Source organism: Geotrypetes seraphini, chromosome 6, assembly GCF_902459505.1.
Source record: "Geotrypetes seraphini chromosome 6, aGeoSer1.1, whole genome shotgun sequence".
In the NCBI taxonomy this organism is placed as follows: domain Eukaryota; kingdom Metazoa; phylum Chordata; class Amphibia; order Gymnophiona; family Dermophiidae; genus Geotrypetes; species Geotrypetes seraphini.
In genome coordinates this window covers 164,193,200-164,216,029 of record NC_047089.1, presented here as the reverse complement: position 1 = coordinate 164,216,029, position 22,830 = coordinate 164,193,200, and the positions used below count along the sequence as shown (strand labels likewise).

The 22,830-nt window shown below is 42.1% G+C and overlaps 1 protein-coding gene across 3 annotated transcripts in view; it reads left to right on the top strand.

The window, feature by feature from the left end:
* The window catches only part of COL4A2 (collagen type IV alpha 2 chain), a 426,713-nt gene that overhangs the window by 243,347 nt on the left and 160,536 nt on the right, over positions 1 to 22,830 (top strand). For all 3 annotated transcript variants that reach the window (XM_033949645.1, XM_033949646.1, XM_033949644.1), the window contains exons 5-7: positions 15,888 to 16,022; positions 16,143 to 16,187; positions 22,029 to 22,145. In XM_033949645.1, coding sequence (XP_033805536.1) covers positions 15,888 to 16,022; positions 16,143 to 16,187; positions 22,029 to 22,145 — 297 coding nt within the window. The remainder of the gene's footprint in view (positions 1 to 15,887; positions 16,023 to 16,142; positions 16,188 to 22,028; positions 22,146 to 22,830) is intronic.

Here is a 22,830-nt window from a genome sequence, read left to right as displayed (position 1 = left end):
CGTTAAACCACTAGCGCGGCTTGATAAAAGGAGCCCTTTGTCTCAAGTTCACCAGGGTTCAATACCGCTAATAGCACCTATGAGTGCCAAGCAGACATCACCCACAAACATCACATTAAACTCCCTGTAAGCCAATCAAATTTATAATCTATTATAGTAAAAAAACTAGTCTTTAAACCCGTTACATTAACGGGTGATAGAATAGATGTGTCTGTCTGTCTATGTTTCTTTATCTCTCTCTCCTTGGCCGCTGTCTGTGTCCTTCTGTCTTCCCCCCCCCCCCCGAGCAAAGCTGTCTGCTCCCAGCCCACCCCTCCCCCCAAAGCAGCCCCCTTTCCCTCTCCCTGTCTCTCCATGGCCCCTTCTGTCTTCCCCCCAGAGCAAAACTGTTTGCTCCAAGCACACCCCTCCCCCAAAGCAGCCCCCTTTCCCTCTCCCTGTCTCTCCATGGCCCCTTCTGTCTTCCCCCCAGAGCAAAGCTGTCTGTCCCCAGTACACCTCCCCCCAAAGCAGCCCCCTTTCCCTATCCCTATCTCTCCATGCTCCCTGCCCCTTCTGTCTCCCCCAGCACACCCCTCTCCCCAAAGCAGCCCCCTTTCCCTCTCCCCCCTTGCTCCCTGTATTGATCCCCTTCTTACCCTCCCTCCATCCGTCTTCTGGCCTGCTCCTCTTCAAAGCAGTCTGCGATCGTGGTGGCCGGCTTTAGCGACCTCGCAGGCCGCTCTCCAACTTGGTAGCACGTTCCCTCTGGCGCGATCCCGTGTGTCAGAGGGAACATGCTACTGAGGTTGGAGAGCGGCCTGCGAGGTTCTTTAAAGCTGGCCACGATCGCAGGCTGCTCTGAAGAGGAGGATCAGCGGCGGTAGCGGTGAGCAAGGGCGGGAGGTGTGTTCCCTGCCGAGGACCCGGGCAGGGAGAGAGCTTGCCTGCGCTTCCTCGCAGCAGCAGTTGGTGAGTGAGGGCGGGAGGAGGGGAGTGGCCAGAATGTTCCCTGCCGCTGGGTTCTAAAATGGAACACGGCCACGGATCACACACCACAGCGGCAGGGATCACGCTGTTTTAACAGCGCATGCGCCGGTAAGCTTTTATTATATAGGATTAGCTCACCCCCTCACCATTTTTGTTGCTCTCACTGTCACACCAGGTTGGTTCTGTGCTACCGGCAGAAAACATTGTGGCTGCATTCCAGAACTGTACAAAATGCTGTTTCTGTCATCACTAGAGCACGAGGAATAAAAAAAATTAAATCTGAAAAAAATCCAGGCGAATGGGGGAGATGGTGATGTCCAAAAGCAGCAATGTTAGAAGAGATTTCTAAATTGATATTCTCTCAAACAAGAAAGTTCTCTCATATTTGAGGCCAACCTAGTCATGTTAGTATGGTAATTGAACTGGTTTCAGCTGATTTCTAGTTCAACTCAACTAACACTTTTAGGCAGGAAATCCTGGCCCACCCACTCTCCAGGACCCTGTCAATCTGTACTCTTCTGGCAGAATGAGCCCTGTTTTATACTGCATGCTATCCACTGGGGCTTTTCCTATATGTCACAGTGTCCAAGATTTCCTCCTGCTGTGGAATAAAACTATTCCTGCCAGTGATGACTTGTACATCTGTACCAGATTCAAGCACGATTCTTCTTTTAGCTAATTTTCAACCAGCTCTTACTTTACTGCATGCTCAGACTTTCCATTCATAAAACTAAGCATGCAATTCCTATCAAGCAACGTTTTTGCTGTGTTAATGCAGCCAAGTACATTGTGTATTCCAGGTTGCAGTAACATATCCCAGGCCTGCCATCATTTAAAAGAACCATTAACAAATAAGGAATATTTCCTTGCTGAAACTTCCCAAGGCTGAAGTATGAAAGGTCACTGCCCCCTCCCCGCCCCACATCCCACACACCCAGACTTGTGGTCTCATTTATAACTATGGCAAAAACCTCTAGGTCCATGGACCCCACCCATATATTGTTTATTGAAAGCTTCTGTACTGCTACTAATGACTGGGGAGTCAATTCAGAGCAGTCTATATGAACCTCTGTAATAGTGTTACAATGCACGCGCTTCTGTAAAGGTGTTACAATACAGAGCATTTTCTGAGATCGTATTCAATATAGACACATTTATACTAAATCAATAATCCTATGCATATACACATATAATACTAGTATTGTGTACTATGTTCATACCAAATCCTACTTATTTGCACACATAATACCTGTATCGTGTTCTATATTCATCTTAAATTTACATTCAACCTGATAATTCTACTTATCTGTGCTTTGTTTATCACATTCTCAGCAATTCTGGGTATCTCTACTCTACTGTGTTCACCCTATTGTGTTCCTAGTGGGGACTAGCCAGCTATCTCCTCTATGTTGTATTATTAGCTAAAGTAGTCTGTAAAGAGGATGGTCTTTATCTCTTTCTTGAACTTTCCGGTGTCTTTTTTGAGTTTTAATTCCTTTGGAAGGGAGTTCCGCCATCTTGAAGCCATCACCGAGAACATTCTTGTCCTGACGCTTTTGTATTTGATGTCTCTGAAGGAGGGTATTTCCAAAAGGTATTCTTGGCTCAAGCGCAGGTGAACCCTAAACCCTATACCCCTAGCCCCTTTCCAGGGTTTCAAGTGAAGATTAGGTGAAGGAGGCAGGAGTAGTCCCTACTTGCTTTTACTCTGCAGTAGCCAGTTTGGATACTAAGAAATCTTGAACCTAGCAAAATGTTCTGTAAAATGGGTATCACAGAGCAGGAGCAAGAGGAGATCATTTCTATTCCCTTTACCGAATGATCATTTCTGGATGAGTGGGAGCTTGAGGGGATATGGAAACCAAGGGATGGACCATGGAAGGGTTTTAGGTGCTTTTTTTTTTTTGGGGGGGGGGCAGCCCTACTACACAACCAAGGACTGCCTTGAAAATATGTAGAGGGAATCAAGAGTAGGTGGGAAACAGGCTTGAGCCATATTCTAACAAAAGACTGTAGAGGCTTTCTTTTATAGAGGGTGGGGGGTTAAACACATCTGACTCCTTTAAAAGAACCCCAGGAAAATTTGTTTCCCTCAGTTTCTTTACATGGCACCCAGATTTGTGCGCCCAAATTTATACATGCACTCTCCCTGCGCCCTCTACCCGAAGCCACCACGCCAATTTCTCCCTGCTTCCCCGAGCCAGGCCTGGCGCATACAAGCGCCGGACCCACAAGCCTTCACCTCCGACCTCAATTCTGATGTTGGAGAGGAAGTTCCAGGCCAGCCAGGCAGCGATTGGCTGGCCCAGAACTTCTTCTCTGACGTCAGAATTGACATCGGAGGTGAAGGCTTGTGGGTCCAGCACTTGTGGTCTGGCTCAGGGAGGCAAGAAGAACCAGATCGCAAAGGCAACGCAATCGACTCGCGTTGCCTTTGTGATCTACTGGTCGATTGTGATTGACCATTTGGGCACCCCTGATCTAAAACAATGTCAAAACAGAGAATTTCATTTCTGCAGATTGTCCTTTAATGAAATAAGATAACTCTCTTTTCAGCTACAGTGGCACAATAAGGCTCAGAATTTAGGAAATGGGTTGGTTGGGCTGAGAATTTTTCAGCACCCCCATATAGGTGCTGGTATGGTCCAATTTACTGGTGCCCACGGCAATCCTTGCCCAAACTCCACCCCTAAACACACCTGCTTTTCAGGTAGGCGTAGGTTAGTACTTTGGTATAGAAGCCTATATTGTGCCTACCGAGTTAAGTACATACTTGAAAATTAATTTTTAGAAATTGGTTTGTAATGGCACTGTTCAATTAACAGCATTGATTGAACCAATTAAAAAGCTAAGCCTCCCCCCTCCTTTTATAAAACCGCCCAAGAGGCTTATAGCGCCAGCCGGCATGCTGAATACTCTGTGCTGCTCCGAAGATCATAGAGTTCCTATGAGCGTTGGAGCAGCACAGAGCATTCAGCCTGCCGGATGATACTAAAAACCTTTTGCACAATTTTGTAAAAGGGGGTACATTAGGCTTCTAGATCAGCTAGGAGCACCGATCTAGGCACCTAACAGTAGGCACTTCTTATTGAATCAGGACTTACATGCTCATAAGCAAAGAATAACTTGTGCATTTTGACAGGGACATAAGATGACTGCTTAAGTTAACATAACATAACATAGTAGCATAGTAGATGACGGCAGATAAAGACCCGAATGGTCCATCCAGTCTGCCCAACCTGATTCAATTTAAAATTTTTTTATTTTTTTTTTGTAATTTTTCTTCTTAGCTATTTCTGGGCAAGAATCCAAAGCTTTACCCGGTACTGTGCTTGGGTTCCAACTGCCAAAATCTCTGTTAAGACTTACTCCAGCCCATCTACACCCTCCCAGCCATTGAAGCCCTCCCCTGCCCATCCTCCACCAAACGGCCATACACAGACACAGACCGTGCAAGTCTGCCCAGTAACTGGCCTAGGCACTACTGATGCTATGTCCATATACAGTATGTGGAGGATACTTTTATAACAGGGTACCATAGGTAGGTGCTGTTTTTTAAAGACACTTTCTTGTATTTATAAAATACTAGCACATGTTGCAGAAAATGTGCCCGGAATTTATTTTATTTTTTTATTTAAAAATTTATTATACCGCATACAACTGTGCGGTTTCCATATGACATACATAGAATATTGTTTCCCTCCGATTATCACATATAACATAGGCAGCATTACAGAATAACAAACACAAAATAAAACAGACTTATACAAATATCTTAGGTTACAAATGCATAATTGCATCTTTGGGAACCTTAATTCACAGTGCCATTCATTCTAAAACCAGCATTGAACAACATATATTTTATTGAGAAGCTTCTAAAAATAGTATAGTTTTAAAAATTTTCTTAAATTTCTGAATGTCAGATAGCGCCCTTAACGAGCGCTGGAGGACAGGTTTCATTGAAGGCGTGCACTTTACACACACATATGCAGAATAAATGCCCAAAATCCATCCCTGTGCATACCCACCAGTAAAATACATGCCATCATGTAATGGTGCTTTCTTTTATGCGATTTGGTATTTTAGAAGAGGTTTTTTAGCATTTGTGTTGTCATATATGCATGAGAATAACTTTATAAAATTACCCAAGAAAACATGGAAAGCAGGGAACAAATGTCAAATCTCCATTAACTTTAAAAATGTTTGCTAAGTGAATACCACAAGAGGGCAGTATACCATCCCTTAATATCCATACAAAACAAAAGCTCAGTAAAGAAACTGCAAACCTTCCAGGATGAGTATAGAGCAGTGGTTCTCAATCTTTTTTCTGCAGAGATACACCTGGTGGACAATGCTCGCATATGTGACACGCGGCATACATGATGATCCTAATATAGTGTGACAGTTCTTATCAATCAAATGTAAACATTTCTACATCTGCAAAAAACTTATCTCCCTCCAAAAACAGATGCAGATCAAAACTCACACATTTTCTCCATGGAAATTACCATACCAAAAAAAAAAAAAATATTCCCATGCCACCAGTAATAAACATAAATCTCTGCCACTAACAGGTACTTCATGGAGGAAAAAAACCTGAAAAATTTCTAAACGTAGATATAGCAAATGGAATTCACACTAATCATAGCACTATTTCCTATGATTTAAATATGAACCCTACCAAAGAATAGGTAGCATTACAAATATTGCATGAGGCCCTAGAACACTAGTATACCTACTCCCGATAAAAGGGAATGTGGGACTGCTATAGATTTCAACTTAGATTCAATGGATTACTGCATCTCAGTCAGATATAAAACACAGACAGATCTTCACCAAATATAGAACAAGAGATCACAAATTAGAAAGAGAAAGAGAAAAATTAAACTGGAAACCCCAAGAAATCATACTAGGCATGTACCACAACATGGGAGAAATAAAAACAGAAATGCATTTCCTCATGTACAAAACAAAATATGAAAACATCTGTGGTTGATATTGTCCAAAGCAAATACATTCCACTGAATAACTTCAAAATAAAATACCTTTTTTTTCTACCTTGGTGTTCTGGGCATCTTATTTTTCAATGCATGTTGAACCTAGTTTCTTTTTCTGCTTTCCTATTTTTCTTCTGCTCTCTTTCTGTGGATGTTGTCCATTTGTACGTTTTCCACTTTTCTCCTATATTTTTCCAATGTCATGTGAAAAAATTAGGACACCTCATGAAATATTCTGTTCTTTCTTAATGTTTCTTTATGTCACATTTATAAAATGGAAAGATTCATTGCATTGCAAAGAGGATATTTTAAGAAGTTTCAGGATGTGTGGAAACCATTGACAAGATATTGTACAGAGTAACTGGATACGTTTCCCTTAAATATATCAGTTTAAAAGGGTAGGGTGGGGATTGTGGTATTGATGTGTATTTATATGATTATTAGTTATGTGGTGGGAAGGGATGGGAGGGGGTGGGGTGGGGTAAGAAGTTATGTAATTAACTAAAGATAGAATGTAAGTGAAATTTGCATTGATTATCTGATTGAATATGTACTTACACTTTATGTAATTTTGAAAATGAATAAAAATTTGGAAGAAAAAAAAAAAAAAGAAATGTTCTCATATTGATATTCAATCTTTTTTTTTTTTATCTCTGAAAAAGAAAGTGATGTAATTGCAGGTAAACAACAGGAGGATATGTGGGGGTGTCCGAATTTATTCCTCATTTAGAAAACACATTTTTGTGGATATTTTTTTGTCTTTAGTTGTTCAAAAGAGCTCCCGGATGCCCATTTGCCTTAGATGGCTCCACTGCTCTAGTAAATGGTTAAGGAGGGAAGTTATAAATGTGTGCTATTGTTGTCAGGTTATTTTACCACAGGTTATTTTAGCGCAGTCTCATTGTATAAAATTGAACCGTGTGCTAAAACAATCTGACTTAACAGTAGCCCATGTTAATAAATTCCCCCTCAATTTAAAGGTACACTCAGGGAATAAGGGAATACAGTAGACTCTCAGTTAACCGGCACCCATGGCGATTGATAGATGCCAGATAAATGTAGTTTTTGGTTGCTTGAGAGTTACGATTAAAAATAGGCCTAACTAATACTATACCCCATACTATGCCTTATCATAAACTGTTCCAGACAAACTACCAGACTTGTGGTATGTAAAGCGTGGGCGAACTCAGGTGTGGTGTGCCAAGTTTACACTTAAATTTCCACCAGAAATTGATTTTATTTTCATTTAAAGTATTACAGTATTTCTTTTTTTTTTAGGGGGTATTCTGGTTGCTTGAGAGTTCTGGTTAATTGAGTTCCAGTTTACTGTATCCCCAAGAACATGCACTTTTCTTCTACTCTGTAGTTTATTATTTTCTTTTAATTTTTACTTCCTATTGATGATGGAGTCCCTTTTTTGTTTAGTACTATATATACCGCTATGATGACGTATCAAACAGCAGTATATAAATACTAATAAACATAAAACATACCCAAGTGATGCTGAATGACTTTGTGGCACATTCTACAGATGCCCTTTGCAGTAAAGGCTTGTCAATGGAGCACTTAATCCCAATAATTGGAGTGTCCCAGCAATTCCATGGAGAGCTGTGTTGGAAAAGCTGTACACCAGTGTTGCTTCAGAAACAGCACAGATGTCCGCAATAGTTGAAGGAACTGCACTGTTGAGTTTTTCCTTCTGACCTTGCTGAGAGACAATGGAGAAGATCTTCAGATCCTTGGATGATCGCACTGGATAAGGAAGGACGAGAAGTGGAACAGGAGAAGTGGAAGTTCAGATAACCTCCATTGCAACCTGAAATATAGGCCTAACTAATACTATACCCCATACTATGCCTTATCATAAACTGTTTCAGACAAACTACCAGACTTGTGGTATGTAAATAAAAAGAACAAAAATACTGGTAAAACCACAGGAGGTCACTTTGGATTTTCTGTGGTCGCAATCACGTCTATGGGAATATTTTTCTTTACAAAAATTGACAAGGTACTTGGGGTTTCAACAGAAATAAAAGTCTGGCAGCACAAATAAAATTGGTCAGAGCAAAAGGCTAAGACTGACAGCTTAAGTCAACAGGTTTTAGGGATTCAGTAATATAAAGTGGCTTTGTTAAGGACATACTCTTGGTGTGCCAGGAGATGGCGGACTTAGAAAACAAGGGAATTTGAATTTTATTAACTTCCCCAAATCCTTGCTCATTATTCCTAATACTACTCAAGAGATATTTCCAGAGTTCCTTAAAATTTCTATAGAATCTATCCTGGCTGTCATGGAGGCTTTCAATTTATCCTCAGTAAGATAACGAAAACAAGGAAGAGAAGATGTGGAAATAAAGCCTACTGTTGCTAGGTTTAAACTTAATAAGAATGAATTCTTAGGGGCTGTCAAATGTGGCAAAGGCCAAAAGACTTTGGTAGGATTTCTTTGCCCTAGCTAGAACGAATCTTCTGCATAAAGAAGGGGGCTTTTTAGGCCATCCAGGGGGTGGGGTGGAAGGAGATTGAGAAATACAGTTTCTCTCAAGAGGGGGTAGAGAAGGTTGGATGTTTCCTATCAGAGAGGGTGTAGAAGGAGGTTAGGGGGGTTCTGGAGGTGGTAACTGCCAGGGGCAGAGCCCAGGTCAGAGGTGGTCGTGCACATGTTCTATTATGGCCAAAACTAGGCAATGAGTTTCAGTTTTAAATTCAGTTTCAGCAGTTTTGGTTGTCCTTTAGGTCTCTGGGCTGATTTTTGGGTGGGGCTTGGAGCTACCTGCTTACTTTTGAACTTAGAATGTGTGTATTCTAACTCTGAATTGTGTCCGCACAAGATTAGTGCTGAAAGTGAAGTGCTATCATTGAAAATCTGACAAAGTCCATGGAATAAAAATTGAGCACATTTGCACCTATGTGGATGGATAGAAATTATCCCTGTTTAATTTAGATTAAAGACCCTACAAAAGAAATCCCTTGAAAGCATTACACTTAGTCTGTATATATGGCTTTCTTGAAGGCTGTTAGATGAATAACTTTAAAATTTAGATATGAGTTCCACTGAAATGGCTACTAAGGAAGACATTTATACTGTATATCCAGTTGCCCTGGGGTGAGAGTTAAACTTCTGAGACATCAAAAGCATTTGGGAAGCGTCTCTGAATGATTGCAAAAACATATGTCAAGAAGACAGAACATGTTCTGGCTTCCTGTCTCAAGGAAAGGATATGGTTTTCAGAAGCTTGCAAGGAAGAAATATTTCTTTAGCTATTTTTAAAGGCATACTTTTTCCCATCTGGAAGCGCTGAGTCATTCTTTTGGTATTATCATTAATGTCATTTGACCTGTTTTTTTCTGGGACAGCAAGTTCCAAATCTCAAATGCTACCACCTATTTAACAATCCTAAACTAAAGCACAGAGGAATGAAACTTGCACATTTGGGAAAGGCTAGATGGACCATACGGGTCTATTTGTTATCATGTACTATGTTACTTGGTCAGCAAATTGACAGTATGTTTTTGAGTACTCTAAGGATTATTTTGGAAGCTTCAGTTTGCACATGGATGTCCAGAATATATGAACATTTGCAAAAGAAATGGGAATAAAAAGAAAGAAAATGTTACCATGTCTTTGTATCGCTCTATGGTACGGCTGCACCTCAAATACTGTGTGCAGTTCTGGTTGTTGCATCTCAAAAAAGATACGAATATAGCAGAATTAGGAAAGATAGAGAGAAAGAGACCATAAAAATGATAAAAGGAATGGGACAACTTCCCTGTGAGGAAAAGTTAAAATTTCTGAGGCTGTTCAGCCCGGAGAAGAGACAGCTCAGGGGAGATATAATAGAGGTGGAAATTTATGGTCCTTATTGGGTAGAGTCCCAACTTGGCTGGCGCACAAAATATTAGGTCGCAGCGCACAAGTTTCTCGTCACAGCGCAGGACCGGCAAGATTGACTCATTTGAACTTCTGCAAGATCAGCATCGGAAGCGTGCGCTGGGCCGGAGAGATCTTGGGGAGCCTCCGACAGTGGCTTTCTCCCCTCTCTGCAGCTCTCCTTTACTTCCCAGCGCAGCGATTCACGAAGGCAGCCTCGGGGCTTTTGCTGAGTCGCGGCTGCCTCTGATGATGCAACTTCCTCTTTCCTCAGAGGCGGCGCGACACAACAAAGGACCCGAGGCTGCCTTCGTGAATCGCTGCGCTGGGAAGTAAGAAGAGCTGCTGGGAGGGGAGAAAACCACTATCAGTCTGGGAAGCTGCTGGGCAGGGGAAAAAAGGGACAGCTGCTACTGGAAAGGGAGAAGGAGAAGGAGAGATGCATCTGGGAGGGGAGGAGGGAAAGGAATCTGGGAAGCTGCTGGGCCAGGAAAAAAAAGGGACAGCTGCTACTGGAGAGGGAGAAGGAGAAGGAGAGATGCATCTGGGAGGGGAGGAGGGAAAGGAATCTGGGAAGCTGCTGGGCCAGGAAAAAAAAGGACAGCTGCTACTGGAGAGGGAGAAGAAGGAGAGATGCTTCTGGGAGGGGAGGAGGGAAAGGAATCTGGGAAGCTGCTGGGCAAGGAAAAAAAGGGACAGCTGCTACTGGATAAGGAGAAGAAGGAGAGATGCTTCTGGGAGGGGAGGAGGGAAAGGAATCTGGGAAGCTGCTGGGCTAGGAAAAAAAGGGACAGCTGCTACTGGAGAGGGAGAAGGAGACGGAGAGATGCTTCTGGGAGGGGAGGAGGGAAAGGAATCTGGGAAGCTGCTGGGCCAGGAAAAAAAAGGACAGCTGCTACTGGAGAGGGAGAAGAAGGAGAGATGCTTCTGGGAGGGGAGGAGGGAAAGGAATCTGGGAAGCTGCTGGGCAAGGAAAAAAAAGGGACAGCTGCTACTGGAGAGGGAGACGGAGAGATGCTGCTGGGAGGGGAGGAAGGGAAGAGAGTTACTGCTGGACAGGAGGCTGGGAGAAAGAAAGAAAGGGGGCAGGCAGGGAAACAGAAGGAAAGAAGAGAAACAGAAAAAAAGAAAGAAAGGTCAGGGAGAGAGGAAGAAAAAGTTGGGGGAGGGAATGAGGTGTGGAGGAGAGAAAGCATACAGGCTGATAGAAGGGAAGAAAGATTGGATGCACAGTCAGAAGAAGAAAGTGCAACCAGAAATCACCAGACAAGGTAGGAAAAATGATTTTATTTTAAATTTAGCAAAGTGGAGGCAGTATTACCACAGTTTTCAAAGGAATTTGCCCAAATAACTTAATAGTTAACTGGGTAAATTCCCAGAGATGAAAACTTCCCTTCACTTACTATGCACAGTTCTGAATTTATATCTGCTGTCTATATTTTACAATATGGTCCCCTTTTACTAAACCGCAATAGTGGTTTTTAGCGCAGGGAGCCTATGAGCGTCAAGAGCAGTGCTGGGCATTCAGCGCAGCTCCCTGCGCTAAAAACTGCTATTGTGGTTTAATAAAAAGGATGGAGGGTATATTTGTCTATTTTTGTATGCTATAAAAACCAAATACAGAGAGAGACTGAGAGCTGTTGACGAAGAGCTACGTGTGTGTCTTTCTTCCATTCCAGCCAGAATATCAGCTTTGTGTTCAGCCAAACAGGCCCAGGTTTCGCACTGAATAAAGTATTTTATAATTTTTATTTCATAATAAAGTAATTATAAAATACTTTCTTTGTGTTTATTTGATTCCTATTAAAGAGAATTACTTTATATATAGTCAATATAGGCAGAGAGTTAAATTTTTTAACATTTTCTAATGGTGGTGTGCCTCGTGATTTTTTTCATGAAACAAGTATGCCTTTGCCCAAAAAAGGTTGAAAAACACTGGTCTAGAAATTGAAAGCATCAAACGTATTGTCTTCTGGACTGTTTTTAATTTACAGTTTACACATATGGATGTAACAGACATAACTACATTTGTTGTAAAACATTTATTAAGATATCATTTCATCCCTACAATTTCTGTGTTCTTAAAAATATTATTTAACGTTATTTAATTTAGCGTGTAGGCCTAAAATTCCTTTGAATACCTCGTCCTCATGTATCAGCAACTTTGACAACATATTTATTTGGCTCATAACTTGCTGGCGCCCGATATTTTTAGCTCACAGTGAAAAAAGTTTGCTCACAACACCCGCCCGCTTAGAGGGAACACAAGGCCAGCCTCTGTTTTGTAACACTTACTTAAGAGGTTAGGCTAAATTTTCATGTTCCTTTAGAAAGCAATGGGAGGAAGATTTGAGTTGTCAATTTATGGAATCTCAATAGGAAAAAGTGTGTCTAGAGCAGGGGTAGGGAACTCCGGTCCTCGAGAGCCATATTCTAGTCAGGTTTTCAGGATTTCCCCAATGAATATGCATTGAAAGCAGTGCGTGCAAATAAATCTCATGCATATTCATTGTGGAAATCCTGAAAACCCGACTGGAATATGGCTCTCAAGGACTGGAGTTCCCTACTCTTGGTCTAGAGGTACAGAAGGCTTCTACCTGTATTTTAATTCAGGAAAATGCTTATAAAGTTTTATCCAGGTGGTATTATGCCCCTGAACGGATACATTCCTTTTATCCCTCTGTAACAGATGAATGTTGGAGATATGGTACTCAGTGGACACATTTTGCATATTTGGTAAACCTGTTCTCGTATACAAACCTTTTGGAACCAGGTGACACTGAGCCTGATAAGCTGGCTTAATAGCCCAGTACTTTTAACCCCCAAAGTTGTTTATTGGGACTTGAACGACAGGCCTTTGAAGTGGAAGAGTCGTCTGCTTTGACTTGGTCTGTCTGCAGCGAAATGTCTTGTAGCAGCCTATTGGAGAGATATAGTAGTACCACTTGAAGTCGATTGGACATCTTATTTATGGCACTTGATCCATTTGGAATATGTGACTGATAAGCGAAAAGGACAATATGTGAAACATCAACAAGACTGGTTATTAATTCTACAGAAAATCAGTGGTTAATTGTTGAATTGGGATGATGGGTAAGAGGGGAATTTTGTGCTTGATTGGGCAATGTTTTGTAGAATTTGATGGGTGTGTTACTTATATTGATATACTGTTGGATTTTGGGGAGGTGGAGATTTGGTGAACGTTGATATTGTATTCTTGACTTTTTCTTTATCTGGATGAGAATTGTGCAGCATCCATATGTCAGTTTTTCTTTTTTTGTTTTTGTTGTGTAACCTCTTTAGGCATATCTTAGTGGTGGTTGGCTGCTAGTTTAACTGCATGTATATTGTAAAAATCTATAAAAAATGTATTGAGAAAACAAATACTGAGTGGAGTGGAACGAGTAGATGTGAATCACTTGTTTACTCTTTCCAAAAATACTAGGAGTAGAGGGCATGCAATGAAACTACTAAGTAGTAGATTTAAAACAAACTGGAAAAAATATTCCTTCATTCAACGGGTAATTAAACTCTGGAATTCATTACAGGAGAATGTAGTGAAAGCAGTTAGCTTAGCAGAGTTTAAAAAAAGGTTTGGATAACTTCCTAAAGAGAAGTCCATAAGCCATTATTAAGATGGCTCAGCGAAATCCACTGCTTATTGTTGGGCCACCGGCCCTTTTCTGCCGTCATACTCTATGTTTCTATAAAGATGGATTCTCATGGGAGAGGGGATTCTAGAGTGGGCAAATTTGCTGAGGGAGGGTTCTTGAGTGGGCAGACTTGTTGGTCCGCTGGCCCTTTTCTGCCGTCATACTCTATGTTTCTATTCCTAAGATAAGCAGCATAAAAACTGTTTTTCTCCTTGGGATCTTGCCGGGTACTTGTGACCTGGATTGACCACTATTGGAAACAGGATACTGGACTTGATGAATCTTTGGTCTGTCCTAATATGGCAACTCTTATGTTCTTAAGGTTTGAATATGGCCTGGGTGGGTCAAAAATCTACACGTATAGTTCAAACATTGATGCCAAAGAGAACATGCAATGTAGATGGAACCTGAAGTGTTTATGTAAAGATTTAGTATTTTAAAAATGTGCATGTGTATTCCTCGGTTCATACAGGGAATGCTTGCATGGGAACTTACCGTATATTTCAGTGTGGAGATTTACAATTGCTCAATGGCATACAGGATTGATTCAAGGGTCTGTGGTACCCTGAGCCTATTTGGTTTGGAACCTCTTCTGCTTTGATGCTTCCCTCCCATGGGTCCAACATCGCTCCTTCCTTCCCTCAGATCTGCATCTCTCTGAGGGGCCAGCATCACTTGTCCTCTGTGCCACCCCTCCCCCAGTCCTGTAAACTGTGCATGCTGAAAAATAGGCTGCCTTTGGCCAGGCCCTGGATCTTCCCTCTGCTGCATCCCATCTCCTGTGATGCAATTTCCTGTGGGTGGGTGGGTGATGTATGCAAAGTGGGAAATTGCAACATATTGCTGTTGTTACTGAGTTTCCTCTGTTGATTTTTCCATGTGTATAGTTGAAAATCGATGCACACAGCTGTCCGTGCTAGCAAAAACATGTACCCTGCTACAGATCCTTTTCTAAAATAGCACCAGGAATGAGGATGTTGTGACCTGGATATCTCAATTCTGATCTCTACGTTCCATGGGGCTCCACATGTGTTATAAGTACTTTTTTCCCAGCTCCAAATATTGAAATTTCCCATGGGAGATGAGATCATTTTTTAGCGAATGGTATTTGGTACACGTCATAGGGCAAAATTATTCTCCAAAAGAGGCAATCCTTATATAGTTCAGAATAACAGTACTTCCCTACACTATATGGTCTTGTCAAGCATTTCAAGAGCCAACATCCTATTTTAGCACAGGATCCCATTCTATGCAATGAAATCCTGTGTTAAATTAGCTTGAGTAGTGATAAAATAACCTGTCTTAACAGTGGTCCTTACCATTTTGAAAACTTCCCTCCTTTATAGTCAAATGTATTTTCTGATAGTCAAATGTATTTTCTTACAGCTCTGAAACCCATTGAAGCGCTCTAATGTTTTCAGAGTCCATATTTTCATAACTAAAGGACAAAATAGTTCAAATAATTATACAGGGATTATTAAGAAAAATGTAAGAGATGTAGAAGGATTTGGAAGTTCTGTAACATGAAATGTAATATCAGTTGTTTGATTGAGAATTCAATAAATACCGTATATACTCGAATATAAACCGGGATTTTTGGCCAAATAAATGGAGATCCTGGTTTATATTCGGGCCAACGTCTCCCTCCCAGACTTATTGCAGGCTGCCACCAGGCTCTGCACTCTGCCCCTCTCCCTGGTGGTCCAGAGGTGCAGCGGTCAGTGGCTGCTGCAAGTTCTGGTTTCTTCAGTCTCAGAGCGGCATCGAGCTTTGGCGCTGCTGCTCGATGCTGAGCGGCTTCCTGACTGGCTCCCACGAAAACTGATGGCAGCTATTCAGGGAGCGGAGTGGGCCCAGGCTGAAGTGCGAAAAGCTTGCTCTTAACCTTGTGCGCCACTAGCCGTGAGATCTGAGGCAGTCGTCCAGCAAGGAAGGGACTCAGTGCGGGGCAGGAGCACAGAAAGTTCATTCTTGCTGATACACTGCGGACCACCAGGATTTTAAAAGGTTAAAAAAGGTACAGGGGAGGGAGGTAAAAAATTGTTAGTCGGCTGGAACAGATCCCTCCTGTTCCGGCCTACCACTAGACCACCGTATATACACTGCACATCACGGTCTGTGATGCAATATTCGCTCCATAAGACACACAGATATTTCCACCCACTTTTGAGGGGGGGGAAAAGTGTGTCTTACAGAGCGAAAAATACGGTACTATACAGGTAGATAATGCTTCTCCAACTCTAAATTCTATTATGTACATCAATACATTATGTAAAAAATCTTGTTCTGACAGATGTCCTCAGTTAAACTTTTGCCTAGCATCTATCCTGCTAAAGTGTATCATAAGTGCATGATTTTGAAGCACCCTCTGATGTGTTATGGGTTTTTTTTCTACAGGGTCAGCCAGGTCCTCTTGGACATCAGGGATTTCCTGGGCCACCAGGATTAACAGGAATCCCAGGTTTACCTGGACGCAAAGGCGAGAAAGGTGAGAGAGGACATACGGGGATTACTGGACCGACTGGAGATGCAGTAAGTGTCAAGAAACTACTTGATTTTATTTTTTTATATATTTTCTCTTATGTTATTGGAAATATGTTAATGTTTTAATTCATGATATTTTATTTCATCATCTTTATTTATTTATTTTAGGGACAGAGAGGAGTTACAGGCTTTTCAGGAGCTGATGGTGTTCCTGTAAGTAATAAACTATAAGGAGAAAGAGAGACTAGATATTAGATAAAGATCTTATTCCTTTTCATTATATGTGATGGTAGGATCGTTACCTTCTGAGGGAACAAAAAAATCTCAAATCTAATGAAACGCCCTCAAGTGTTTTGTTTATATAGATAAAAATGATGCTTGGATTTAACAAAATATTTGATTAACTCCTAGTATAGGTGTTTCTGGCCGTCTGATATGGTTTGAACTGTCAGGGTGCCAGATATGGGACGACTGAGATTGATTTTTATTAATGGGTCCACTAATAAAGTCAATCTCAGTTGTCCTGTCTCTGGAGGCCTTTGATGCTTTTTGACTTTGTGCGGGGGTTCACTTCAATTTCCTTCTCTCTATTTGCTTGAACTGTCAGGGTAAAAAAGTAAGGTCAAGTTGATGGCACAGTGATTTCAAAGCTTATAAAGGGCTAGCCTTGTTGGTCTTGTGTTACAAAGATGCAGAGGCCAGTGGTGGCACCTTAGAGACTAACCATAGAAGTGGGAGCCCCACCCATACTCTAACCATTCTTTGCTCATGTACAGTGGTACCTCGGTTTACGAGTGCACCGGTTTGCGAGTGTTTTGCAAGACGAGCAAAACATTTCCAAAATCGGTGCCTCGGAAACCGAGCATGGCTCGATTTACGAGCCCCCCCCCCCCCCGCAATCCGGCCCCCCCTGCAATCCGGCACCCCCCCTGCCTCGAACCAGCCCCCCCCCCGCCACGATCCGACCCCTCTGACACGATTGGGCACCCCCCCGCCACGATCCGACCCCCCTGACACAATTGGGCACCCCCCGACACGATCCGACATCCCCCCGACATAATTGGGCACCCCCCCACCGCTTCTTACCCTCATCTGGGCACTCTTAAAGATCGGCCTACTCGCAGGGGGGGCCTTCAAGGGGAGCAATGCCGGTTCTCGGGGGGGGGAATGCATCAAAGCGAGTTTCCATTATTTCCTATGGGGAAACTCGCTTTGATAAACGAGCATTTTGGATTACGAGCATGCTCCTGGAACTGATTATGCTCGTAATCCAAGGTACCACTGTATATGCTTTTTGTGCAAATAAGCACTAGGTAAGTTAGGAGGATAGTTGCAGTGCTTACGGGAGGAAGTGCACACATATGCCTGTAACTGCTAGTATTCTAGACATTTATGTACACAAAGATTATAGACTTACCCTTCACACAGATATAGATAGATAGATATGTGTATACATGCAGTCATCTATTTATCTGTCTATATATGTGTATGTATAAAGTGCAATCTGTAATTAACTAATTATAAATGTATGTGCCACTATTGAATATAATTTTATATGGATATCTCCATATAATGTTATTCATAACTATTTGTATGACAGTACTTTAATGTACAGCTCATACAGATAGTTGCTGAACATTGCTGCTGTCCACATAAGTCTTCGCTTCACCCCAAATCCCAAAGGTTAGTGGCTTACACTTAGCTGGCCAAGCTGATTTTCAATGACCAGCCGGCTAAGGTTAATGGCCAAAGATAGATGCCTGGCCAACTATGTCAAGCGACATAACCAGTCATTTGGGCTGACTGACGAGCCCTATATTCTGAAGTAGATAGCCTGTTATCTCCCGCTGAATGTTGGCAGATAACAAGCCAAACGGGTCTTAGCCAGCTGGGAGCTGTTCTTGGCTGGCTAAGTCCCACTGAATATCAGGAGATAATCATCAATTACCCTGGCCATAAAAATGAAAATACAACAATGTGGTTGGTACTCTCTACCAAACACATATTTGCTTTTAAATACAGACCCCCAACCAACCCAAAACAGCCAGCTCAGATGCAGTGACGCTCCTCCACTGCCCTCTTCTCCACCCCCTCACCCCCATCTGCTCCTTCACCCACCCCCTCCTGCCGCGCATGTCTCTTCCTTTCTCCCATACACTTCTCCCTCCGAATCTGTGGTTTCAGCATCCACAGATTCGGTTATTTATGATTTTTTTTATTTTTAAATTAAAGCAGTATTCCGGACCTTCCCCACCTCCCTCCCGCTTTCCACAGGAATCCCTTAAGCCTTACCTGGTGGTCTAGCAGGTTTTCGGGGCAGGAGCGATCTTCCTATGCTCCTGCCCTGTGCAGATCACTCATAGGAAATGGCTGCCATGAGCTCCCAACGTAGTCTCAAGAGACTACGGAAGCTCAAGGCAGCCATTTCCTATGAGTGATCTGCACGGGATAGGAGTGTAGGAAGATTGCTCCTGCCCCGAAAACCCGCTAGACCACCAGGTAAGGCTTAAGGGATTCCGGGGAAAGCGGGAGGGAGGCAGGGAAGGTCCGAAATACAACTTTAATTCCGGGGGAAAGCGGGGAATGGGTCAGAACCGGCCCGAATATTATTTGCAGTTTTTTAATATTCGCAGGTTTGCTCTGCTCCTAACCCTTGCGAATATTGAAGGAGAAGTGTACCTCTTTAATGTTCCTGGCACAAGCAGCAACCCCAAGCTGCTGCTCACCCCAGCATCAGCTCTTCATCTGATGTCACTTCCTAGGCGCGAGTCCAGCAAGTTGGGTTTGCTGCTCGTGCCGGGAGCATTAATAAGGTGGGGGGGGCAGGATAGGAGTGGGGGAAGGACAGAATGTAGAGCAGGTGCCGGTGCCTCCACCAAGATGGCGCCTGTGGCGGACCGCCCCTTCCCCTTACTATGTCACTGTTCAGACTCATCTGAATCCCACATCAACACAAAAAACAGACGGTGCAGCAGAATCCTTCAGTTGGTACACATCTTTCTACTTTATAAATCACCTATCAGTCACAGATCAAGGTGACAAAATTTCCACCATATTTGGTAAAAGACGGCTTCTCAGGTAACAAGCAAGGTTTGAATTGGAGATCCATGTGTACATGTGAATTCCATTCTCTCCAGTAAGCCTGACTACACAAAAAACAGACGGTGCAGCAGAATCCTTCAGTTGGTACACATCTTTCTACTTTATAAATCACCTATCAGTCACAGATCAAGGTGACAAAATTTCCACCATATTTGGTAAAAGACGGCTTCTCAGGTAACAAGCAAGGTTTGAATTGGAGATCCATGTGTACATGTGAATTCCATTCTCTCCAGTAAGCCTGACTAGTCCAGTTTTATAATTGCTTTTTATACATAAGTATCTAACAAATTCAACAATCATAAATCCTCACTAGTAGGATTACCACCAGTAGGCTTCAGAAAAAAAGAAGACTGATTGACACATCCAGATTTTTACTTCCATTAACCCATTGGTTCTGGACTGGTATGGTAGGATTTAAGGAAAGAAAATTAGAAGGTAATACCTGTTTTGTTTTGTTTTTTTCTTGAATTGATATGATGAAATGTTTTTATTGAATCAAGAGATAATTATTTTTTAAAAAAATTTTTGTTCATAGATCCTTACTTATCCAGTAGAGGAAGCAGTCAAGAGCTCTAAGAAAGGGAGGAGCCTGGGATTATATGGATGCCAGCAATATTCAGTGCTGGTAATCTCATAGCTAAGTGACCTAATTTAGGACAGCTCAAAAGCTGTTCTAAATTAGGCCGCTTAGCTATGCAAGTGCTGACACTGAATATTAGCCAACTCCCACATAACCTTTTGTAGCTTTAAGTCCCCTAATCCCCCTCCCAGACTATACCCCAACACCCCCCAGCCTGCTCCATGAAGAAGACCCTCCCCACCTCACAACCCCCACCCCTACCCCACAGTATAGGTAGGTCCCCTGATCCAACCTTTGCTCCCTGGTGGTCCAATGGGGACAGGTACTAAATGGCTGCCACGATATCTCATGTTCCTTGTGGGTAATAATTTTTAAATCTTTTTTTCCTGATTGTGACTAGATGAATATTTGAGCACTCAAGATCAGTCCTTATAAGGGGAATTTGAATTTTATATATTGTTATTTTACCCGCACTATACTTGGCTGCTTGAAGGGGGGAAAATAAAACCTGACAACTCTTTCAAGACGAGGAAAGCAAATTTTTAAAGAAAATCTTTCTAAAATGCTAAGGTCTGATATTGAGCTGCAGCAATAAATGGGTGTTTATTTTTAATGTTGGTCCCTTTTTGTTAAAAAAAAAAAAAAAGTCTGGATATTCAGCAGCAGTACCTGGATAATTTCTGTCACTTACCCCCTCTTCTATTAAACTGCATTAGCAGTTTTTAGCGCAGAGAGCCGCGCTGAATGGCCCGCGCTGCTCCTGACACTCATAGGAACTCTGTGAGCGTCAGGCGCAGCATGGGCCATTCAGCGTGGCTCCCCGTGCTAGAAACTGCTCGCAGAGTTTAATAGGAGAGGCCTTTAATATTTGAAGTTTGCAATCAGTGCTGTGGCTATCCAGAATGTGGTACTATTCAGCTTCTCTCAAGGCCTTCCCAAGGGCTGTCCAAGAGGTGCAGTCTAAGAAGACACAAGGGAGACAGAGACACAAAGTATACCCCCTGTTCATTGTCTCCCCTGTGATATCAGTGAAGCATTAGGCAGTGTGGGAGCACTAGGGATTATGTTACACAGAGTACGATTTTGGCTCAGGATGCTTCTGGCTACTATTTACATAGCTCGTCTACATACACTTAGGACATATGGTTAACTATTCTAAACTTTCTGAAGGATTTCCAGTTAGCACATGTTACAGTGATATGTGTGACCTGCTGAGACACTCTCCCATTAATATAAAATCCTTTGGAAGGTGTTTAACATGGGATTGAACGTGTGCTAACTGTCCTTCCTTCACATGATCAACATGGGCTCTTAACATTGTAAATCGCCTTGATATTTTTTAGGCATAAAGCCATCCACAAATCTTAGATTAGATTAGATTTGATTAACCTGCTTTAAATACCTAATGCAGTTGAGTAAATAGACCTCTTTTGAAAGGTATTTATAGTCTATCCCAAGAAACATGTTGAAGATTTTAGGTTTTTGATCTGTAACTTTTTCCTTTGTATAAATGAGATTTTTCTAAGCAGAGGTTGGTTAGTTTTTGTTCTGTTGACCTTTGTCTTTATCTATACATAAGAGTGGGTAGATATTCAGCCTGCCATGGTAAACAATTTTTAGCCACTGGTGGCTTCATTGCAGGATATTCAACGCCCGGCCTTGTCCAGGCATCGGCATTGAATATCTGGGTTTTATCAACCAGCTATCTCTGATGCATTTAAGAACATTATTCAGCAGCTAACTGCCTAAACGACACCACATAAAGATAGGACCAACTTTTTTTTTTTTAATTCTTTATTCATTTTTAATCTTACATCAAGTGTACAAATAATAAAACATTTGAAATTAAATACATCACTTGAATTTCTTTCTAATATAACAAATTTAATATAATAAATTTAAAAAGATCTGGGGGCCATTGACAACTTATTGTAATGAATAGATACCATTTTCTATTGAAAGTATATTTACAAATGGGGGGAGGAGGGTGGCTTATAGTTTACTGTGGGTTTAATCAAAAGAAAAAGAATATTTATATTGTATATTTTTGATAGGACTAACTTTTATGTGGTCTGATTTGACTGCTTATCTTAGGTGGACAAGTGCTGAATATTGGCATTTAACTGCGTAAATGCTGACTGCACCACTGGACTGCCCACAAAATAACTGGCTCTCAGTTTAGCGGGCTGTGTTGCTCTTCAGTGACACTAACTGATTAAATGAATTTCGGTTGATAGCCCTGTACAAGCCATTTAACCAGCCAGGAGTCGTTTCCAGCCAGTTAAATCGCTTTGAATATTGACATCAGTATATTTATAGTGCATATAGGTTTGGTTCTCTCATCACAAATATACAATGTTTATTTTATACAGGGTCATCCTGGCCAGGGTGGACCAAGAGGTAAACCAGGTCACGATGGCTGCAACGGCACAACTGGTGATGCTGGTGAGGAGGGAACTGATGGTCCCAGAGGTCCACCTGGTTTACCTGTAAGTAGCCTATAGTTGTCGTCAAAAATGTTTTTGTGAAATGTTTTTAAAAAACTAGCTTTTCCATAGCCACTTGTCACCTTTTGATCTCTGACAGAAGACACTAACAGTTGTATGAGCCAGCTGCCCTACCATGTCTGTTCTCCGTGTGCCTGCCAGACCCCTTCATCCCCTGCATTTTCCTCTATTCCACTGTGCGTCAGAGGAGTGATCTCCTGTAGTTGTCTTCACTCTCTGTGATCCTTAGCAACCAGCCACTTTCACTCAGCAACCATCTCCTCTGTCACTGCTAAGTGCCACAGAAGTCAGCCACTGTGGTTTTCTCATCCTCTCCTACCGTGCATTGAATGACTCCACTGCCAAAATATTCTCATCTTTTACTGGTTATTGAATCGCTGGTTCCTTTTAAGAGAGTTATGGCGGAAATGATTAAATAAAGTGGCCTATTGTTAATAATTGCCTGGGCTTATGAACATGAGTTATTTTCACATCCAAGAGACTGGTGTGCCAGGGTAGGATATACTATAAACCCTTAGGGGTAGGATATACTATAAACCTCCCCACAATACCTTCTATACCACAACTGTTTATATAACAGAATCTTCAGGCCCTCAGAGGTGCCACCAGAAGCTCAATAATTCTTCATAGCAACTGGCTTTATGCCCCCTATCGTCATCGGGTCTCT